This window comes from Schistocerca americana, chromosome X (assembly GCF_021461395.2).
Source record: "Schistocerca americana isolate TAMUIC-IGC-003095 chromosome X, iqSchAmer2.1, whole genome shotgun sequence".
NCBI lineage: Eukaryota > Metazoa > Arthropoda > Insecta > Orthoptera > Acrididae > Schistocerca > Schistocerca americana.
Genome location: NC_060130.1, coordinates 932,972,812 through 932,994,565, shown reverse-complemented (window position 1 = coordinate 932,994,565; position 21,754 = coordinate 932,972,812). Strand labels below are relative to the sequence as shown.

The 21,754-nt window shown below is 37.5% G+C and overlaps 1 protein-coding gene across 1 annotated transcript in view; it reads right to left on the bottom strand.

Annotated features, from left to right (window-relative positions):
• Positions 1 to 21,754, bottom strand: part of LOC124556410 — a 243,278-nt gene that overhangs the window by 52,290 nt on the left and 169,234 nt on the right. The window contains exon 7 of the mRNA XM_047130370.1: positions 12,617 to 12,706. Within this exon, the coding sequence (XP_046986326.1) occupies positions 12,617 to 12,706 (90 nt within the window). The remainder of the gene's footprint in view (positions 1 to 12,616; positions 12,707 to 21,754) is intronic.

Here is a 21,754-nt window from a genome sequence, read left to right as displayed (position 1 = left end):
CATATAAAGGGGGCAGCTTCGGCAGGCTGCCAGGGGGGGGGGGGGGGGGGATGAAGGCGTGCTGATCCACAGTAGGAGGGGCTGTACTGCAGCCTGGCACCATAGGCGTAGGTGTGTTATTGGCAAGGACGTTGAAGCAACAGCAGGTTGCATTGTCCTTGACGTGTTGCGAAAACACAACGTGGCTGGTGCGGTTGGTACCATGGGAACGAGCAGTTGGCAACATGTGTGGCAGTCCCGTAAACTGGACCGGAGGTTAGAGGTACAGATTTGAAATTGTCCACCTTGGAAATGACACAGAAGGCTGGCACGGCAGACACAGACGTAACTGTAGGAGTGGCAAGTGGCTGAACGGTTGGAATCAGGGCCCCCCATGCATGTGTGTGTGTGGGGGGGGGGGGAAGGGTTTGCTACTTCGTGTGACAGCAATGTGAGTTTTCTGTGCACATCAGGAACACACCCCATGTAGTCGGACTATAAATTACTGGTGAAACTTGCTGAAGATCATATTGTTGCAGTAAAATCTTCCTGGAAGGTGAAGTGCCATAAGATGTGCATGAGCTCACATGGTTGAAAAACTGAGCAACAGGTCTGGTGGGTGAGCAAAGGGAATTTGGTGCATGAAAATGTCCACTGTTAGTCTGTGAGTGAGGCAAAACCAGAATAGGTTGATAGCAATTGATAGTGTGTGCGTCTTGCACAAATGGCAGCATTGCACACGGCATGACTGTAACCTACATTGCGGCCCATTGAGAGTCAAAGTATGTGTGCGAATGTAGATCACTTTGAACATTACACGATCGCTCAGTAGTTACACAGTTCTGAAGCAGTTCTATGCGCTTCAGTCCGGAATTGCGCAACTGCTACGGTTACAGGTTTGAATCCTGCCTCAGGCATGGATGTGTGTGATGTCCTTAGGTTAGTTAGGTTTAAGTAGTTCTAAGTTCTAGTGGACTGATGACCTCAGATGTTAAGTCCCATAGTGCTCAGAGCAATTTCAACCATCAGTCTGAGTTATGCCACCAACATATCAAATTGGAGATTTGAAGTTACATGCTGCAGTGTGTTCATTACATTGACATATTTCATCACATTGCTTCCTAATTTGGAATTTCACAGTGACAATAGAAACTGGACCGGTCATATCAGGCATGGATGGCTGACCTATGGGGTTTAATGCAGATTTAGTTGTACTCATTACCAACAGTCCTATGTTGATTCTCTGATAAGCACTACTATTTTCTACTCTGCTCTGGACAGAAAAGTGACTGGGAGGTGTTGCATTTAAAAGATCCCACAGTCAAGGAAGTCGTGGCTATTGCTCAGGCATTCAAAGTGTCACCAGCCGCAACTGAAGATTGTGCAGATGTATTGGAAGCAACGGCTAGTTATTCAGTACCACAGCATCATTCACTGACATTCTCATTGTTTTCTTCTTGTTCGCTCCACCAGACTGCAGCTCTGCCCTATGCAGTTTCCCCACATGTCCTGTTGTTTCTGAGGACATGTCTGTAGTCACTGCCTGCATTGCCATGCCTAGTGTGTGACTTGCCATAAACAAGGCCATGCGGCAGCAGTCTGTTGAGGCTGGCCATGTGACCAGACCTTGAACCTGAACGGAGAGCTTCTGGAGGTTCATAGTGTCATATTATTGTTTCTTGCATGATTTATATTGTGCTACAAATTGGATAATGAGCATTCAATTTCCAGTATGATACTGGGGCTTCTGTGTTGCTCATGGATCTTGAAATGCATTATCACTATTTTCACCCCACTCTTTCCTCCACCAATTGTTATCTGGTCAGTTATGGTGATCACCTGATGGCTGTTCAAGGGCATTTTATGATCAATGTTGAGAACTAGCATGTTATGCACATGGCCATTTCTAGCCATTGAAAGAGCAATGTCTGAAATCATTTTTGGTCTAAATGAATTCGCAGAGTTTGGTTTTCAAATTAAGAATGATGTGCATCTTGTTTATGACTCCATCTTGTTCCAGGCATTAGACAACCTTTGCCATGAGTTCAAACCAATGGTTTTACTGTAATTGGGTGCCATGAAGAACATGAGGCCCACATCACCCTTAAACCAAGTTGTTACTAAAGACATCATTGTGCCTCCGTACTTTTACACCAGTCTAACAGCTTGCCTGGCAATGAATGCCCCCCCCCCCCTCCCCCCCAAAATGTTGACAGCAACTTAGTGAAATTATTCTCAGGTAGGAAAGAAGGCTGAACCGTTGCGTATGATGTCCATTTCATCACTGACCATAAGACAATTGTGACATGCAACAACTCCAGTGTTGGGCTTCATTTCTGAATGTGTATCACTATGAGATTCAAACAGATCCATGGCACAGTATGCTAATGTGGATGCATTCTTGTACCTGCCCATGGAACCTAACTTGGTCTTCAACAAAGCCAAAGTTCTCCACTTCCAGATCCATACTCACTTGCTGCATGAAATGGATTGGCTTCTGGTAATGGTTCATCACATAGCACTGGCAAGATTCTGTTCCCTGACAGGTGGTCAGTTTTGCATGCAGTGGTTGGCCCGAGCACCTTCTTCATCATTGGCTAGCAGTAGACAATAGCACTCTCACCCTTACCACCAACCCCTTGATCATCATCTCTCTAGTGCTGCAAGCTTGTTTCCTTGCTCTCTTACATTGTGGCCACTGGGGTATGATCTGCGTGAAGGTGCTTGTGCAGTGTTCAGTCTACTAGCCTAGCATCAACTCAGTGATTGAGAGGATCATCTGTGAGTGCAAACAGAGCACTGAACAGCAGGCTGTACTGCCAAGAATTTTCACACCATGGCCCATGGGTCAACATTCACACTGACTTCATAGCCCCTTATGTCATTATATGTGGTTTTTGGTGGTCAACACACTGTCCAATTACCCAATGTCCTGCATATGTGCTCCACCATCACAAAAGCTATGATTCAGGCTCTCACCCATGTCTTTGTGACTAAAGGGTTGTCCTGGATGATCACGCCCAATAATGCCATGCACTTCACATCAGCATTTTTTCAAGATTTCTGCGCTCGCGACAATATTCCCCACCACATGTCTATAGCATTACACTCACAACCAAATGGGGAGACAGAGGGTATGTTGCACACCTTTTAGAAGGAGATAAAAAAGTGCTTGGTGGACTCATTAGCAATCTCTGTATTGTCTTTGTGTCTCAGCACCTACAGGACCATAACGATGCATGCAAAAGAAGACACTCTCAGGGGGCTTGCCTTCATGTGACACCCCTCTCCAGGGGCCAGAGGTCATGGGTGTGTCTTCACCCAAGGAACTGTTGGGTGCTGATAACACTGAGATGTGACTATCAGCCTCTCTTGTTGCTGCACCCATCCCTCACCGCTGATGCAGCTGTTTCCACACCACCATCATGTGCAGTGTCACTACCATGCCTGGTTTGCCATCATACAGGCAACTTCTGGCTGGAGACAGCTGACTGTGCAGCACTGCAAAAGTGATGCCTCATACAGTGCTAATGGAAGAAAATTTTGTTAACATGCAGCTGCAGTCATGTCACCATTGCTGCTGCAGAGCCGCCTGGGTTGACCTCGTGCCCTCTTCAGTCGCACCAGTCCATCTCTGGCACCAGTCCTCTCGCCAGCTTGGCATTCCATCTTTTTCCACTGATAACCACGACACTAGCTTCCTGAAGGGAAGGGAGTGTATCCACTTATGCTGGCACTATCACAACTGCAGAGTTCATATTTGGCATTGCTGTCAAGAGTCCAGAATGAGAGTGCCTGCTTCACTTACAGTCAGTGCCACACCAGCCCTAGGGGACTGGCTGCACACCAGCAGCGTGGCTCACTCTCTCTTGCATCATTCATGATCTGGGAAGGTTTTGCTTGCTAATTAGGACTATTCTGTTATTTGTTTTGAAGAACTGTCTTGTTACAGGACTTGGCCTGCACTGTTTTCCCACTGTTTCTGTCCAGGTGCGTGTGTAAACTCTGGTGCTCAGTTACTGCCATTTCATTACTGCATACTTTATTTATTGTAATGCATCTGTAGATACTACTTTGTTCACCAGGCAATAAAACTCATTTTACAGTAAAAAAAAGGGCCAGCAAAAACACAGAACCAAAAAACCAAAAACTCATGCAAACCCTCATTTGAAAAGATCCAAATACTAACAGTAGTGCCCTATAATCAACATCATATGAAAATGTGTCAATTAGCCAAAAGCATATATTGTGAATTGTGTGATAAGTCACCACACTCAAATTGCAGCTTCTGTTTCCCAGATGCTGGTGATGAGCCCCTCCAACTTTTTCTTCCTTTGTACAGCTCCTCTTCATGGATCCTATCATTAACAAGACCACTTTCAGCAACATTCTTGGTAACCATAACCCAACATATCTTTTACTATTTATGTTCATTTCAAGGTATTACTTGGCTATCCTGGTTTCTTCCATCCATTTTACATAACCATACCATCTTAGTCTAGTTTAGTGGATTTTTTCCAATACACTTAGATTTACACCACCATCCATTCTGTTCCTCTCATTCCTTATCTTATCCTTTTTAGTTTGCCTCAGCATAGATATAACAAACTTCATTTCTTTTTTCATAATTCGATCACAGTTGCATTTTATTAAGCAGTAGGGGACTATCAAAGGACAAGGAGAAAAACCTGTGAAGATGGCGGTGCGCGTTGGTGTAGTAATACATCGCTCGGTAAACTATGAGTATTTAGCGTCTACAAAGTGCATATTGTGTGATAAAATAGTAAAAAGCAGTATTAGAACTTGCCCAGTGATGCATATGTGGCATCATCCACACTGCTTTGCGAAAGTAAATCTTGAAAACATATCGTGTGCTTGTGGAACAAAGTGCAACGGTTATCTAGATGCGACTGGAATGTATCGTGAAAATCGCGAAACCAATGTATTAGAAACACTGCAGAAAGAACTTCAAGCCACAAGATAACATGCTCTGCTACTGGAAAGCATGATCAAAATCCTTTCTGAACCGCCACATAAGGAAAAAGTTCGAAATTTGTACAGTGATGTTGTTTTAAATATTTGTACTAACAAAAGAAATGACGCTCCATTGAAGAAGAGTGAACATGAAAAATGTGAAACAGTAAACAAAGGTAAGAGTGAACATGAAAAATGTGAAACAGCAAATAAAGGTAACCTACAAAGTGCTTCTGAACACTTCTCATGTAATTTAAAAATGGTTAAGAAAAATGACTGCAGTAAGTTGAAAACAAACACGAACATGAGTCAGCTTACAAATAACAAAAAACAGGTACTGTTACTTTCAGATAGTCACGGTAGGAACTGTGCAAAAGTACTGAACGAAATTTCAACAACCGGCTATAAATTTACATCTTTGATAAAGCCAAATGCTATATTCAAAGAAACAACATGCAATATACAAAACAAAATGTCTAGTCTAGGACAAAATGATTATGTTGTCGTCTTAGCTGGTGCAAACGATATTAATGGATCAAAACGTGGTTTTATGACATCACTAGATGAAACGATTGCAAAAACTAGGCACACACAACTAATTCTATGCACAATACCATATAGACATGACATGCCAAATGAAAACTGCAAAATCTACCAAATGAACAGTTACTTGATGCAGAAGGCATCTTACAGTGAACACATCAGAGTTTTAGATGTAAATAGCTTCCTCCAACGGAAAGACTTCACCAGGCATGGGCTTCACTTACATAAAAATGGGAAAAAGAAACTATGTGTTAATCTGCTGAATGCCATCAAAAGTCCACTGGTAACAAGAAGTGTCATAAAATGTGTTACACCAGGACATCAAACATATTTGCGGTCCAATGAAGCTAATTTGGTGGACAATCTCAGAAGAATGAGCAATACTCCAGCTGAACCAACAGCAACACCAGGAGCTGAAGAGCCATCAGTAACAACAACAAAAGTGAATATGCAGTCAGCGTCATCAACGAAAACACCAGAAACAGTTTTAGAAAAGAAGAAGGTATCCACAGTCAGCACTAAGTCACCACCAACATCCTATGCAAATATCTCGTCAAGTGCCACAAATCAGTCAGCCTATGACATCCAAGTGGAAACAGCAAAAAATGTGCAGCCACACTCCAAATCAGTACCACTGGAAACTGTGACAAGGTCTTCAACACGAAAACGCACACCTCCAGCCTACAGCCAGGATTTTTTATGGGCAAGAACACCAGTAGCTCCCTGCTAGCAGCAAACCAAAGGAAAACAGGTGCAGAGCAAAATTTTCATGAACCAAAACTTCAAGAAAACCCGGTGAGTGGTGTCAAAAAGCATTCCATTGGAAAACAGTCACTATTTTCCTTTAAAATATTACACCATAATGTGCAGTCAATGTTTAATAAGTTACTAGAAATAGATCTCTTCCTACAAACAAAGCCACACTTAGATGTTCTCTGTATTACTGAACACTGGTTAACAGAAGACAAAATTAAAAAAAACCCACTTGGTGACTTTACTCTAGCTGATTATTCTTGTCGGAACAAAAGTAAGGGAGGTGGTATAGCAATCTATGTCAAAAAATATTTAAGATACAAAAGCCTCACAAAGTACAATAATATGCAAATAGAAACAGACTTTGAATTCTCCTTAATTGTCTTAACAGACTATAACCTATTGATACTGACTGTATATAGAGCCCCTGATGGGAACATCCAAACCTTCAAACACTCCCTCGAAGCACTACTCACAAAAATTCACTCACTAAACAAAAATCTATTAATAAGTGGAGACTTTAATATTGACTTCCTCACACCTGGAAAAAACAAAGATGAATTGTTGAGTATTACAAATTCATTCAACCTATCCCCAACTGTAAACACACCAACCAGGATCACAAAAAATTCAAAAACAGCTCTAGATCAGATTTTCATAAACGCAGACAAACTACACCACTCAATCGAAGTCATCAGCACAGGTTACAGTGACCATGAAGCCCAAATACTAACAGCGAATTTAAATTACATAGGGCAATATCCCACAATAACTAAAATGCAAAGGCAATTTTATGATGATAATATAAGGCTTTTTAACTATCTGTTAAGGGCTGAAAACTGGGCAGAGGTCTATACAGAAAATGATGTAAACTACATATTTAATTCCTTCCATGAAACATTTCTCCACCACTTCAATACTGCATTTCCACTGAAATCCAGGAAAATCAGAAACAAACACACAAACTCATGGGTAACAAAAGGGATAAGGATTTCCAGCCAAAAAAAGCGTGACTTAAAAAATGACATGAAACACCATGACGTCGATGATCAGTTTAGGTCATATTGTAAGACCTATTTTGCAATCTACAGGAAAGTTATCCAACAAGCAAAAAAATTATACAATGATAAATTTATAAAGGAATCTAACAATAAAATGAAAGGCTTGTGGGCAGTTGTAAAAAATGAAACAAACAGTAAGCAGCATGTTATAAACAAAACATTAAAACTAAATCTAAATGATGAAGTCACATCAGATCCCCAAAAAATAGTAAATGGTTTTAATCACTATTTTAGCAAAATAGCAGAAAACCTGATAAAGAACAACTGCCACACACCAAATACTCAACACCAAACACCAACAGAAACCATACCAGTACAGGCATCAATGTTTCTTCACAAAGTCTCCAATACTGAAGTACTTACAGCTATAAAAGGACTAAAGAATAAGTACTCCAGTGGTAGTGACAATATTACAGATTTAATTGTAAAGAAATGTGGAGAATCCATTGTAGAACCCCTAACCCATATAATAAATGCATCCTTTACAAATGTAGTTTTCCCTGACCTACTAAAGACTTCTAAAATTACCCCACTTCACAAAAAGGGCTCTAAAAATGATGTAGCCAATTACAGGCCCATAGCACAACCCAGCCCATTCTCAAAAATATTTGAAAAAGTATTTTACACCCGATTGGAAGACTTTACTAATAAACTATCCTTATTGACAAAACACCAACATGGTTTTAGAAAGCAAAAGACAACTACCACACCTATTTATGAGTACCTCAACAAAACCTTAAAAGCACTGGATAATAAGGAAATCACTACTGGTATCTTTTTAGATTTATCCAAAGCCTTTGATGTAATTGACCATACCATACTCCTTAAGAAGTTAGCAAATAAAGGTATAAGAGGAATTGCAAACAAATGGTTAGAATCTTACCTGTCAAACAGATTTCAAAAAGTTGAAATTAATTTTGAAAAAAAGAATACAACCACCCATCAATCTACTGTCCACTCCTCTGACACAATGCCTATTAGATATGGTGTGACACAAGGCTCAATCCTGGGACCCATACTGTTTCTGCTATACATTGATGATATAAGCACAAAGCTTGCTGCAGGACAAACCACACTATTTGCCGATGACACAAGTATACTAATAACGGGTACTGATACAGAGGACCACAACCAAAAAATTAAACCGCTTATGTCATCACTCAGCAAATGGTTCAATGGGAACAAACTGATTATAAACATACAGAAAACAACGTACCTCAACTTCAGACTCTCATCCCAAAAACAAGAAATGCCTGATGTGATTCTAAATAACAAAGAGCTTATGTGTGTGGACTCTGTCAAGTTTCTTGGCATATGGCTTGCAGAAAATCTTAAGTGGGAGACTCACACAAATTATATCTCAAAAAAGCTCTCAACTGTGTGTTACATTTTAAGGATACTCAAAAAATCAGTCGCAAAATCTGTTCTCATACATGTATATTATGCTTACTTCCATTCTACATTACAGTATGGAATCATATTTTGGGGGAACTCACCTGGAGGTAGATATATTTTCAAAATGCAAAAAAAGGCAATACGCATAATATGTAATCTAAGACATAATGAATCATGCAGACAACATTTCAAAACAAATGGCATTATGACACTGCCCTCTGCTTACATTTATAATATCATCTCATTCGTCAAGTCATACCTGTTAAACAATGACTGCACACTAAAATTCAATGGAGATATTCATAACTATGCAACAAGGCAGCAATCTGACCTACATATGATTCAGTCCAGAACTACCTGTTACCAAAAAAGTGTTTTAAATGTTGGGATACAAATGTATAATAATTTACCCAATGAAATCAAAGCAACAAAGAACCCAAGAGCCTTCACACATAAGTTAAAAAATATCTCTTGGACCATTGCTTTTATGCAGTTGATCTTTTTTTGAAAGGGGTTAAAAATGTAAAAAATATGATAAATGTTCAGTTAGGTCTGAAAATTATATACTGTGCATGTCTATGAAATACACTGGACTACTTTACTATTACATTTGTATTGTCTGTTTGTATTTTACCATACAACATTTTTATTTACTGTTTTGTTAAAGATAGCTAACTTCCTCATTGCAAAATAATGTAAAATCAATTTATTAAATATTACCTGTAAATATGTTCCCTTGACCTATCCAATATCGTATGTACAACCTTACATTTCTATGATTTGTATTAACGGTTTTGTTTAAGATAGATAATTTCCTTGCTACAAAATAATGTAAAAATCAATTTGTAAAAATTACTTGTAAATAGCTCCCTTGACCTATCCAATATCATATGTACAGCTGTACAATACTATGATTGCCTGGATCAATAAAAATACAATACAATACAATACAATACCTCAACAGAAAATTTCCAGCTATGTTAAATCACTTTCAATGTAATTACAAACTATGTGGTAAGTACTTGTTTGAAAACAAAGGGGGGAGGGGGGGGGGGGGCGTACTGAACATATAGTAGGAAAAGCAAGAGTCTCTCTATACAATGTTCATGACCTGTAAGGACTGAGGGAAAAAAATCACATAGGACCTGTAGGTATGAGTAGTGAATGTGGGAAGAGAAGGTGAAAACAGGCAGCTAGCAGGAAGGCAGTCAGAAAAAGAATATCTTCTGACATCATCATTCTCACCAGACACATCTTAATAGTAGCATATTGTAGGGTTGGAGATGACAGAAAAGTTTCAAAAGCATCAGGTTGGTTTGTCAGTATATGATTGCTGCAATTATTAGAGAATGTAGGCAATGGGTCATAGCTTCACATGATCAAATGTCTGATATTGTGGATGAGTAGGCCACAACTTTTGAAGGATAAGTACTGACAATAAGTGTCCTGTAAGGAAGGGCTCAATCGGTTTAAGTAAATATTCACTGAATTAAGAGATGATAGACTGTGGAACTACTGGAACTGTACTTATTAACTATAAAACTATCAAACAAAACAGGGAAAGACAAAGGTAAGTATCTGTCTAATCAACATGGATGTATAATAAAATGCTTCTCTGCAACCCTTCAGTTAAAAATAAATACAACAATCTGAAATTGAGCTGTAATGCTGAAATAGCATGGTACAATGCATTATAGAGAACTGACATGGAGAATCAGCAATTTGATACACATTTTTATCCACATACAAAATGTAAACACTTTGAAAGGCCAAATTATGACATAATGGAAGATGATACCTTCTTATGGACTGTGTGTGGTTTATTTGTTTAATAATCAACACTGCAACACTGGGAACAAAAATTCCATCTTTCATATGCCAATTGGGCACAAATATGACAAGTAAACTTGTTATATATCTGTGAAAGATCTTCACTTCACACAGTTTCTGTCTAATAAGTTAGTGAGAACTTTCAAAGACCCTTTTCAATAGCAGCCTTTAAAATGAATGTTCTTTTTTCTCTTTTTTCCCTTTTCTTTTATATTTCAATTTCCCATGAGGAGGAGTGGTGGCAGAAGACAAAAATGTTTTTCAGTAAAAGGTTTTACGTGCTTAAATTTTTTAACTGCATAAAACTTGTGAAATAAATTCTGATTTTAAAAACACATATTTAAGTGAAAAAAAATATAGTTTTAAAAATTTTTAATGAATTTCCATAAAAGTGAAAATGTAATCAGATATGATGTTGATGCTTCTATGGTATAATAATGATGCTGGTGGTGTCTGAAAATGTTACTGATAGAGGTGCAATGAGGAGCACTGCAATGGGGTCCTGTGAAATCACAAGAAGCAACTACCAGTTATTGATGGGGAGGACCAAGGAGGGAGAAAATGGAGAGGTGTGATGAGGTGGATATTGTTGACTAGGGCTGGATGGAAGCATGTATCTTTGGATGGATTTCATCAATAGGTAATGGGAGTTGGTTTACAATCTGGCAGGAGAGGATGGATAAGGTGAGGATATGCATTTAGTACTTGGATTCATGATTACTGGGTAGAATGTTGGGTGCCTGGACTGAATTTTCTGAATTATGTATTGGGTCCAAACATGCTGCAAGAAGAGAAGAATGTGTTGGCTGGTAATGAGCTGTGCATCTCATGTTAGTTTTCACTCAAGGGTTAGGCCTAAATACTTCACTGCGCTGGTGAGAGAAATAAGGTGATTGTGGATGGATGATGGAAACACCTAGTGTTGCGGCCAAAGATAAAGGATTGGCTTTCCTGAGGATTTATTTGATGTTTCCATGTATTACACTACTCAGGCAGGAGATTCAAGTGATGCTAGAGGGAGGCATGGGAAAATTGGAGGGTTTGGCAGGTAGCTAGGTAGGCAGTATCATAGGTATGTTGCAGGAAGTAAGTTGGGGGAGAGAGTTTGAGCAGTAGGAATGTATGCAGTGCACAAGATGTAAAAATGGGTGGCACGGAGGGAAAGAGGTAGGATGGAATACCTGCTTCTGCATCTTTCACTCTACTAGCATTAGGGTGAAAGATGCAGAAGCAGGTGTGACTGATTGTGCCTTGTATAGGACAGTAATGAAGGAAGCATGCTGTAAGTCAGACATAATTAACTGAGAGTGCATAGGTTTAGATTGAAAAGCAGTCCTGAATGCCACACTCAGACAAAAGTTTTTTAGATATCAAGGGAGATAAATATGGCAGATTTATGTTTATTTAGTTGATGGGTGACAAGGTAAGTAAGATAAAAAAATAGTCATTAATGGAATAGTTGGGATGAAAGCCACACTGGGTACTGAGAACAGATAGGTATGTTGCAAGGTGCTTATGGATTTGTTAGGTAAGGACACTTTCAATGATCTTGTTAAAGTCTGATGTGGGGCTGACAGGCTGGAAGGATGTGAGGGTGGTTTATCAGATTTTAGGAGGACTGGGAATTTGGATGTTTTACACTGCTCTGGATAATAACTTTCGTAGATTAATTATTTTGATGTGGCTCAATGACCAAGTGCAAGTCTTTCAATTGAATGCCACTACTGCAGCTCGTGTGTCACAAATCCACACCTGTTATCCAACCAGGCAAAGTGAACTTACAGTTTAACATTGACTCCAAAGGATGTGTTTGTAAACTTCTTTTAATACTGTTGATCTATGATTTAAATATGTCTCAACAAAAAAACTGTGTAGCTGTAAAAAGAGTATCTGCATCCATTAACTGTTGACTGTTAACAAATTTAAATTTACATAAAGCTATGAAAAGGGGCAATTATTTATTTGGTTCATTATGAAGTAAACTAAATGTAACAAATCACACATGGGCAACAGCATTTTTATCAATAATCTAGATGCTAAATGGGCCAGTAATGTGCTCAGCATCACAAAGCAGAAATTACCTGTAATTCATATCTCATTTTGTTAACTTGAACTTCAAGGGAAAACCTCAAAGCATGCTCTTCATTAACCTTCTGTTCCAGCTCATTTACCTGTGACACACAAAACCCAGTTAAAAGATGGTTTGACAGAACAGAAAAACAGCAAATAAGTATTGAGTATTTGACCCATTTTGTGGTTCAGGAAAAGAACTAAATGATATGACAGAGAGAATGAAATAAACAGAATCTACAACACAGGAAAAAAAGACAAAATTAAGAATAAGATATGTAAGTAATACTATTATAATTCTGACATAGGTATTATATGCTGCTATAGTTTTATATACAGTTGTTAGTTAAAATTGGAGCACTGGAAACAACTCATCAAAATTAAATTAGAAATGATATAAATATGATATACAATGACATAAAACATATACTGTTGAGAACAATAAAGTAACTTAATATTCCCTAAAGAAGCTGATAGTGAAGCTGTCATACTTTGATAGGAGCCGCGACATTTTGTGAGATCATATAGAATGGTCTTCTTGATAGCTTGTAATCAAAACTTCACAATATAATGGTTGGTACTTAGAGTATCTGTAATTTGGAGTAACAGAGTCCCCAGGATATGGTAACATACTGGGCACACATTTGGAACAATGCCAAATACAGTACTCTGGGAGATGCAATTCACTTCCAAAGAATCTAATGCACCACTGAGCTTTATTGAAGGTCATAATAAGGGGCACTTATTGGAAAAGATTATTTGCTGTAAACTGCTCGCCACTGTCTGCATGAAGGAGCCCATTATAGGTGATGGTGTGTATACTAGTTGAGCATAATGAACTTCATGAGCTAGGTTTAACAACCTGATAATGAGAGCATTGTCACTAGAAATGTGTTGTAGAGTTGTGCATAGGATAAATATTGTAACTGAATGCTACCAATTATTACTGTAAAAACATAACATACTGTTACCTCAGATCCATAATAGACACTATTAATTCAGATGGTGTTTATGGTGTTTTCTCCGAGGCAGTCTGAAGAAAGCAATACATACATACTGTTCAACACATTACATATGTCAATGAACTGTATGAAACAGCAGTGTTGTACCAACACTCATGATAAAGCAATACAGACCATCACAAAAGTGCTTGTAAGATATCTGTGATACTGAGCAGCTGTCATATTTTGTGATCAATTGCCGGTTTTAGCACACATAGAGTCAAGTTTTTCCATGTCTTTGATGTATAAATCACTGTTAGAACAGTTCTAAGAATCTTAAACTTCCCCCTAATGTGATAAAATTAAAGGAAAGTATGAACAATTTGTATATTTCTGTTAGAGACACCAAACTGTAGTACTTCCAATCTAGACACAAAGCTTGTAGAAAACCCTACAAGGAAGCAGTTAAAACATTAATAGCACATATGTATGCAGAACGGATGAAGAAATCCAATAATGTTAGCAAAACAGCATGGAGTTAAGTAAATAAGGAAAGCAGGGGGAGTGATAATGCAGTGTGCAATAACATAATAAGAGGCAATGAAAAATTGCTGAGTGATCCAAAGGAAGTATGTGAGAGATTCTTAGACCAATTTATTAAGATGAGTATGGAGGATGTGACTGACCCACCACAGGTGCTAAATCTCACTTGTGTCAGTAATTTATTCTTCCTGAGGTCTGTTACAGAATTGGAAAACCTGAAAAGCATTTCCAACTTAAAAGCAAATACATCCAGTGGCTGGGATAAAATCTCAGCCAAATTTCTGGAAGAATGCAGTAATGAATTAATAAGCCACTACAACATTTAATAGACAGCTCTTTCAGTCAGGGGTCATTTTCTGACTTTTTAAAAGTCACTAAAATAAGACCAGGGAAGAACTACTGATATACAAAATTATAGGCATATTTCATTGACATCAGTACTTAGTAAGTTGTTGTGAAGGCTACTTCTTAACCAACTTGAATCATTTTTCTTGAAGTACAATCAATCAAAACTCTCTCAGCATAGTTTCAGGAAGGGTAGGTGTACAATAACAGCTGTAGCTACAGTTTTCCAAGTGATCTTGAATAAACTTAAAGATGAAAACAAAGTTCTTGACACCTTTTTAGACATGTCCAAGGTGTTTGACTCTGCAAATCATTCTATTATTCTATATAAATTAGAAACTTATGGAGTCAGAGGAGTGGCATCACATTCGTTAAGATCATACCTTGCTGACAGAAGACAATGTGTTAAGTTGTAACATACAAATATGGGACATATACAGTAAAATCATCATATAGAATTTGTTTATTGTGTATGTCAATGATATAGTAATTCCACAAAATTCAAATTTACTTAATTATGCTGATGATACCTCCTACATAATCTGGAGCTCTACAAAACAGTTAGTTAGCAGTGCAAAATAACATAGAGAACATTAGTATCATTACAGAATATTTCACCAAAAACAAACTGGTGCTAAATAAGGACAAGATAATTCTTATGGAGTTTCTGCTAAATTATATATCAAGATAAGTGGATACTGAGCCAGAGTTATCAGTTAAAACAACTGCTAAACATGAATTCATGGACATTATAGTAGATGGACCTCTTAAATAGAGGGAGCACATCAGCTACACGTGTAAAAAAATCTCATGTAACACCTACCTGCTAATGCCTTTTTTGCATAATAGCACCACCTGTCTTAAAACAAATTTGTTTTGGAATTATACACTCCCACCTACAACATGGTATCGAGATTTGACTGGGCCACCACCGATATACATGGCTAGAGCTTTCAGAGCCCAGAAAAGAGCAATTCTGATAATAGCTAATATTATTAAATGTCAGTCCTGTAGAAAATACTTTATTAAGCATAACGTACTAGCAGTGTATTCATTGTATGTTCCCAGAACTATACTGTTTGTAAACGAAAATGTGGGGCATAGGACAATCAACAGTGAAATCCATAATTATAATGCAAGAAAAAGAGAGGATTACCACATAAAATTTAGTGATAAAAGAGCAACAGATCATAGTCCATTTTCTGCTGGCAGGCATTTTTATTACAGACTACCAAATAGCACAAATCTGTGACATGGAAACATATTTAAGAGAAAATTAAAGCAACTGTTAATTGATAAATGTTTGTACTTCATCAAAGACTTTTAATGTTGTTGTGTATAATTTATCTTATTTTTAAATTGTTATTAATGCTCATATGTTTATAAACAGACTATGTCCATGACTGTAAAAGTTATTATGAACAGATAAACCATTTATTATTACTATTATTATTTTATACAGCCTGCAGTTTCATGATATGACAAGCTACATTCACAGAGGCTAAGCAACTTTCCTGTTGAAGTTATGCCTATGGGTGATATATCATCTTTTGGCATTTACTGACTTTTCATGGAATGTTTACCAATGGTTGAGACTGATAGTAAATTGTTTATATACAACTACTCACTTATGCATTAACTGTGACACAGCTCAGCCCATGTATGTAGCATCAGTCTCCAATTCAAGTTATTTATGTGTTGTAACCAGACATTGTACATACTCAAAATGAGTATGTATCCCTGAACCTAAGCACCTTCCCAAACCTTGATTCACAGGTAGAAGAAGCTATTAAAATATGTCCAAAATTATCACTAGCAACATATCCAGAGGATAGATTTTTTTCTTGAAAACAGTCACTGTAACATCTTGTGTCACATGATGAGTATGAAAATGGGATTTAAACAGGCAAAGAAAGTCATCAGTAGATAAGGACTGTCAACCATTAAATATGTATATTGCATTAGATGCCTCTGTCTAATATCCTCTTATGCAAACAAACAAATTTCATTGAGGATATAGTTTATTTTTGTTTTCCACGTTAATGTGAAGTAAAAAAAAAAGTTGATTCAGGTTCATAAAAAAACTGTGTACAGAACTGTTCAACTGCTTAAAAATAACAGTGTATGAGGATAAAATACATTTTTCTAAAAAATATTAAACCAATTAATCATTAATTCATTCCATAGAGTTCAGATGGAGGAGAACCTTCAGTTATATAGTAAGAGACCTGAATATAATAACAGAAACAAGGTAGCACATGCTACACTAACTGTTTAGTTTGACTAATGAACAACTTCATAGATGATATTAGTTACTAGTATTCATCTTATTTTATCTGTATTTAAAATTACGGGAAATTACTATCTTACTCAGCATATGGTGCCTACTACATTGAAAACATGTTTATTTTCCACTTTATAAAGCTTCACATTTATGGAAATTCAGCAACTGGAGATGGGACACTGTAAATAAAATGCATTTTGTTGCTAAACTGGTAAAAGTGCCAGCAATTGCACAAAACATGGAGCATGTGAATTTACCTTTGAAGGAAGTGTAGGAATTCTTCTAAGAAACCACACCACAATCCCATAGGTGTAGTGATGAAATGCCCTTGTATTGCATAGCAGCCCATGTACTCTCACTGAGCGCAAACTTTGCTGTTTGTGGTTATTACACCAAAACATACTTTCTCAGAAGGAGGATAGGTCTTTTCATTTGTCTTCTTACATTGCATCTTATAGTCCATTTCTCTGCTGTACTCAGCCATGGCTGATTTAGCAGGTCATAAGTTTAATTTGATGGGTTTGTCCCTGGCACATTTCCATTTTCTTCAGTTGTTTGCATGGTCATGATAATACATGATTTTTCACACCGGCATGTGATAGCTCGAGCACATTTTATTGATCCCAATGGTGGATGTTGGATGGACAACAAGACTACATCATTATGTCCCTTTGAAGCAAGCCAGTACTCACAAAGAGTTATCTGATGATGACAAATGTCCCATGGCCAAAATATGATGGATACCATATTAGTTTATCTATGTGAGCAACAAAGAAAAAAATATTCCACAGATTTGCTAGCAAAATATGAAATTGTGTGCCTTGTTCCTTTATAAGGAAGAAATCCAGAAGTAATTGATTCACGTGTAGCTGAAACTTTTCTTCCACTGCACTCAGCTCTCTTACCATCCTACCAAGGTATCACAATATGAGTCTGTAATGTCTTACATTAGCAACCACTTACCTGAGCAATTGAAGAGTTCAGTTCCTGATTTCAATTTTTGAAAATATTTTACAAAATTTGCATCACGTATAAGCAGCTCTTGGTCTAATTTTCTGCTCTCCACATGCAACACATACATCATTCAAGTGGTGAAAATACTTTATTTACAGTTTTAGATAAAAAATGTTTATGGGTCGAGATAATTAATTTTGTTCAGCAATGAACATCTTCGGGTCAATGCAGTAAAATGTAGAAGTCACAAACAAGCAGACAACTGCACCACAAAGTTTCTGTACTATTTTATAAATCATTAAATGGTCATACCATGGACATGGCACAACTAATTGCAACACTATCACCAATAGTTAATAGTGACCCTTGAAATATTTAAATTACTTTATTCATAGTCACTGATCACATTTTTTTAAAGTGTCCAGATAATTAGTTCTGAGATCTTCAGAATGGTGTAATATTCACAGAGATCTCAAAATGTTCATAACTATAGGAAATTAACTGTCCAACTCATTAAGAAATTGTGTTCAAAGACTGTGAATAATATAATTAGAATATCACCAGGCTCACAGTTAACTGTTGGTGATGATGGTGACAGTTGCAAAATATAAGTGTGCTTTGTGAAATAAAACATATAAAAACTTGTTTCCATTAGCTGGCTCAATTCTTATATTGTTTAAGCATGAAACCTCATCTGGGATTTTGCTGGTTTCCTGCATCTGGTGTTTCCCAAGGTGGTGGATAGGGGAATGCGTCCTAGATTTGGGTGCAACTGAGGAAATGAGATACTTGGGGCAGACCTTAAATAAACTAACCTACAAGTGGACAGCAGCAGTTGTAGTTTGACTATAACTGAAGACAAAGTCAGTACAGCTATACAGCAAATACAGACAGGTGAAGATGGCAACAATCATCCCAGCTATCTGAGTAGAATGAGAAAGCAAGGAAAAGCTAGCACATAAATCATCTCACTACTGCAAACCATTTGTATCTATAATGTATCCTTCTGTGACTAAATTTTCCAGAACTAAATTAGTCTCCTGTTAGATCTCCAGCTGGGGACAGTCTCCAAGGGGATTAATAAAAGTAAGTGAAATGAAAATAAATTTACAGCGAAGAAAATATATAAGGGAGTGGTGACTTGGAATGTTAGATCACTGGGAATCTGAGGTAAATTGGGGAATATAAAATGGGAGGTGAAGGCAGTGCACATCACGCACACAAATATCCATCTAAAAACTCTATCTGAGCACTTATCAGACTATAAACAAATACCTCAAGGATCAGTAACATAAATAATCTCAACTTAAATGTGGATGCACATAAAACAATCATATTTGCAGATGACACCACAATTCTACCAAAATAAACTACATGATGTCTAGAACATATCTGGTTTCACAGATTTAAGCTGCATCATCAGGTGAACAATGTTAAAAGATCATAGGCATACCCATTGCTCCTAGTCAAAAGTTACTATACACAGACTGGAAGTGATGGGTATGCCTATGATCTTTTAACATTGTCCACCTGATGGTGCAGCATAAAGCTGTGAAACCAGTTGTGTTTCAATAAACAACAATTTTATCAGTTGTGAGCGGAATTCTTTCTGACATCATGCCTTTCAACAGCTGCGGTTACCCAGAATATAAAATTGTTTGTGAACAATGAACTAGTTAGTAACAGCACTGAAACCAAATTCCTAGGACTTTGAGTGCACAGCAATGTAAAATGGTATAAGCACATTGAATACCTTAATGCAGAACTGAAAAAGACATGTTACCTTCTTTGCACACTGAAACCATGCTATAGTGACAAAACAGAAATGAATGCTTAATATGACTACTTCCACTCTTGCCTTAAATATTGAGTCACTTTCTGAGGAAACTATACAACAGCTAATAGCGCTTTCAAACTACAAAAAGGGCAACTAGAATTTGGAATTTGCTTTGGATGCAAACCTAGAGACTTGCAAATCTCTGTTTATAAGATCTGGTATTCCTCCATTACCATGTGTATAGATTATGGAAACCTTTATATTCTTTAAAATAAATGTAACAGGTAGGGACGGCAAAATGTAAGAAAACTGTGATATACACTTAACAAAACAAAAATTTAAATATAACCCAAATCAACATGTCTCTGTGCCAACATGGTGCTTTCCACATGGGAGATAAACTTTACAACAAACTTCCTGAAAACATAAAAGTTATTACTGACATCCAAACCTTTGCAAAATCTCTAAAATCATATTTACAGCATCACTAATTTTACTCCACTGAAAATTATTTAAATTTATACAGTGTGTTACACAAATATTTAATGAACAAACTGTTTTATTGTATCATTAAATAAGTATGCCTAGAAATCACTTTCAGAAGTGTGCTTCTAACTTGAATTGTCTGATGTCTTATGAAAAAGATGCTTCTGTAGACAACATGACTAATAAATACAATACAAAAAAAGCTACAAATAGACATATTAGGAGTGGGTGAAATTAAATGGAAAGATGATGAGGGTTTCAGGAGCGACAATCTTCATGTAATAAACTCAGGTGATCAAAACAGAATGACTGGATACAGGCCAACATATGGATATAGTGATGATAAACAGAAGTCTACAAACAACGTGAGAAAGTTCTGCAATACGCAGAAGACAGAGAGTACCTCTATTATTATGAGTGGCTGACATGTTCAGGTAGAAGAAACACAAAGAACTGAAGTGAAAGGAAGGTATGGATTAGGAACTGGAAATGTAAGAGAACAAAATTTTTTAAAACTTTTTCTGGTTATCACAAATACATCATTTCAGAACCAGCCAAGATGATGTCACATATGGAAAAACTAGGGGATGCAGGACACTATCAAACTGAGTATATTATTATCAGAAAGAGCTAAAGAAACCAAATCAAATAAAGTAAGTCTTATCCTGGACCTGATGTACGCATATACAGTGATCATACAGTTCAGTACAAATTACAAACAAATTGAAAGCAAAACGCGAGAGGCGGGCAACAAATGAATTTAAATGCTGAGTAGCCTCTATCAACATAACAGTTTATGTTTCAGTGCTGCTAATGCACCAGCAGTCTTCCAGAAATTTCTGGAACAAACTATTGCCAGTATTCCATAATGTGTCAGTAATCTGAAAGATATAGCAGTGTGAGGGAGAACTCAGGAAGAGCATGTATCAAATCTCCAGCAGGTGTATCTGTCCTTTTGAAAACTAGGCTAAATGTATCTTGTCAAAATGCTCCAACTTCCAGTCTTGTATTGAGTGTATTTAATGCTAGCGTAGGCCACAGATGCATCACCCTATGGTGTCAAGGCTGTTCCGTTGCAAAGTACCAAAATGGTTCTGGATGGTCTATTGTGTCTGCCTCTAAGACATTCACCACAGCACACAAAAAGTATTCCCAGATAAGGAATGAGGCATCAGCAGTTGTCTTTGTCATCCAGAAGTTCCACATTTTCCAGTAAGGCAACAATTTTCATCTCGTCCCAGACCATAGCTGTTGTCCATATTTGGCCCCAAGCCAAACTTGCCTGAATTGATATCTCAGAGGTTACAGCACTTGGCTCTTTTCTTCTCAAATAACCACTGTTTCATCCATTATTGTACATTGGTCTAACATGTGAATGCAGATGTGCTATTAAAGTTGCCTACAGGTCTTGATGAGGAATCTGATTAAGAAAAGACTTCCAGAACGAATTTTCACTCTGCAACAGGGTGTGCAATGATTTGAAACTTGCTGACAGATTTAAACAGTGTGCCAGTTCAGGACTCAAACCTGGGACCCTTGTCTTTCATGGGGAAGTACTGACTGAGCTGTCCAAGCATGGCTCATGACTCATCATTGCAGCTTTACTTTCACCAGTACCTCATCTCCTACCTTCCAGACTTCAGACTTCATGAAAATTCTCCTGTTTCTGTGAAATTTGGAAAGTAGGAGATGAGGTAAAGGTGGAAGTAAAGCTTTGAGGGTGGGTCATTAGTAATGCTTGTACAGCTGAGCCAGTATAGCACTTGCCTCTGAAAGGAAAAGTCAGAGGTTTGAGTCACTGTCCAGCACACAGTTTTAA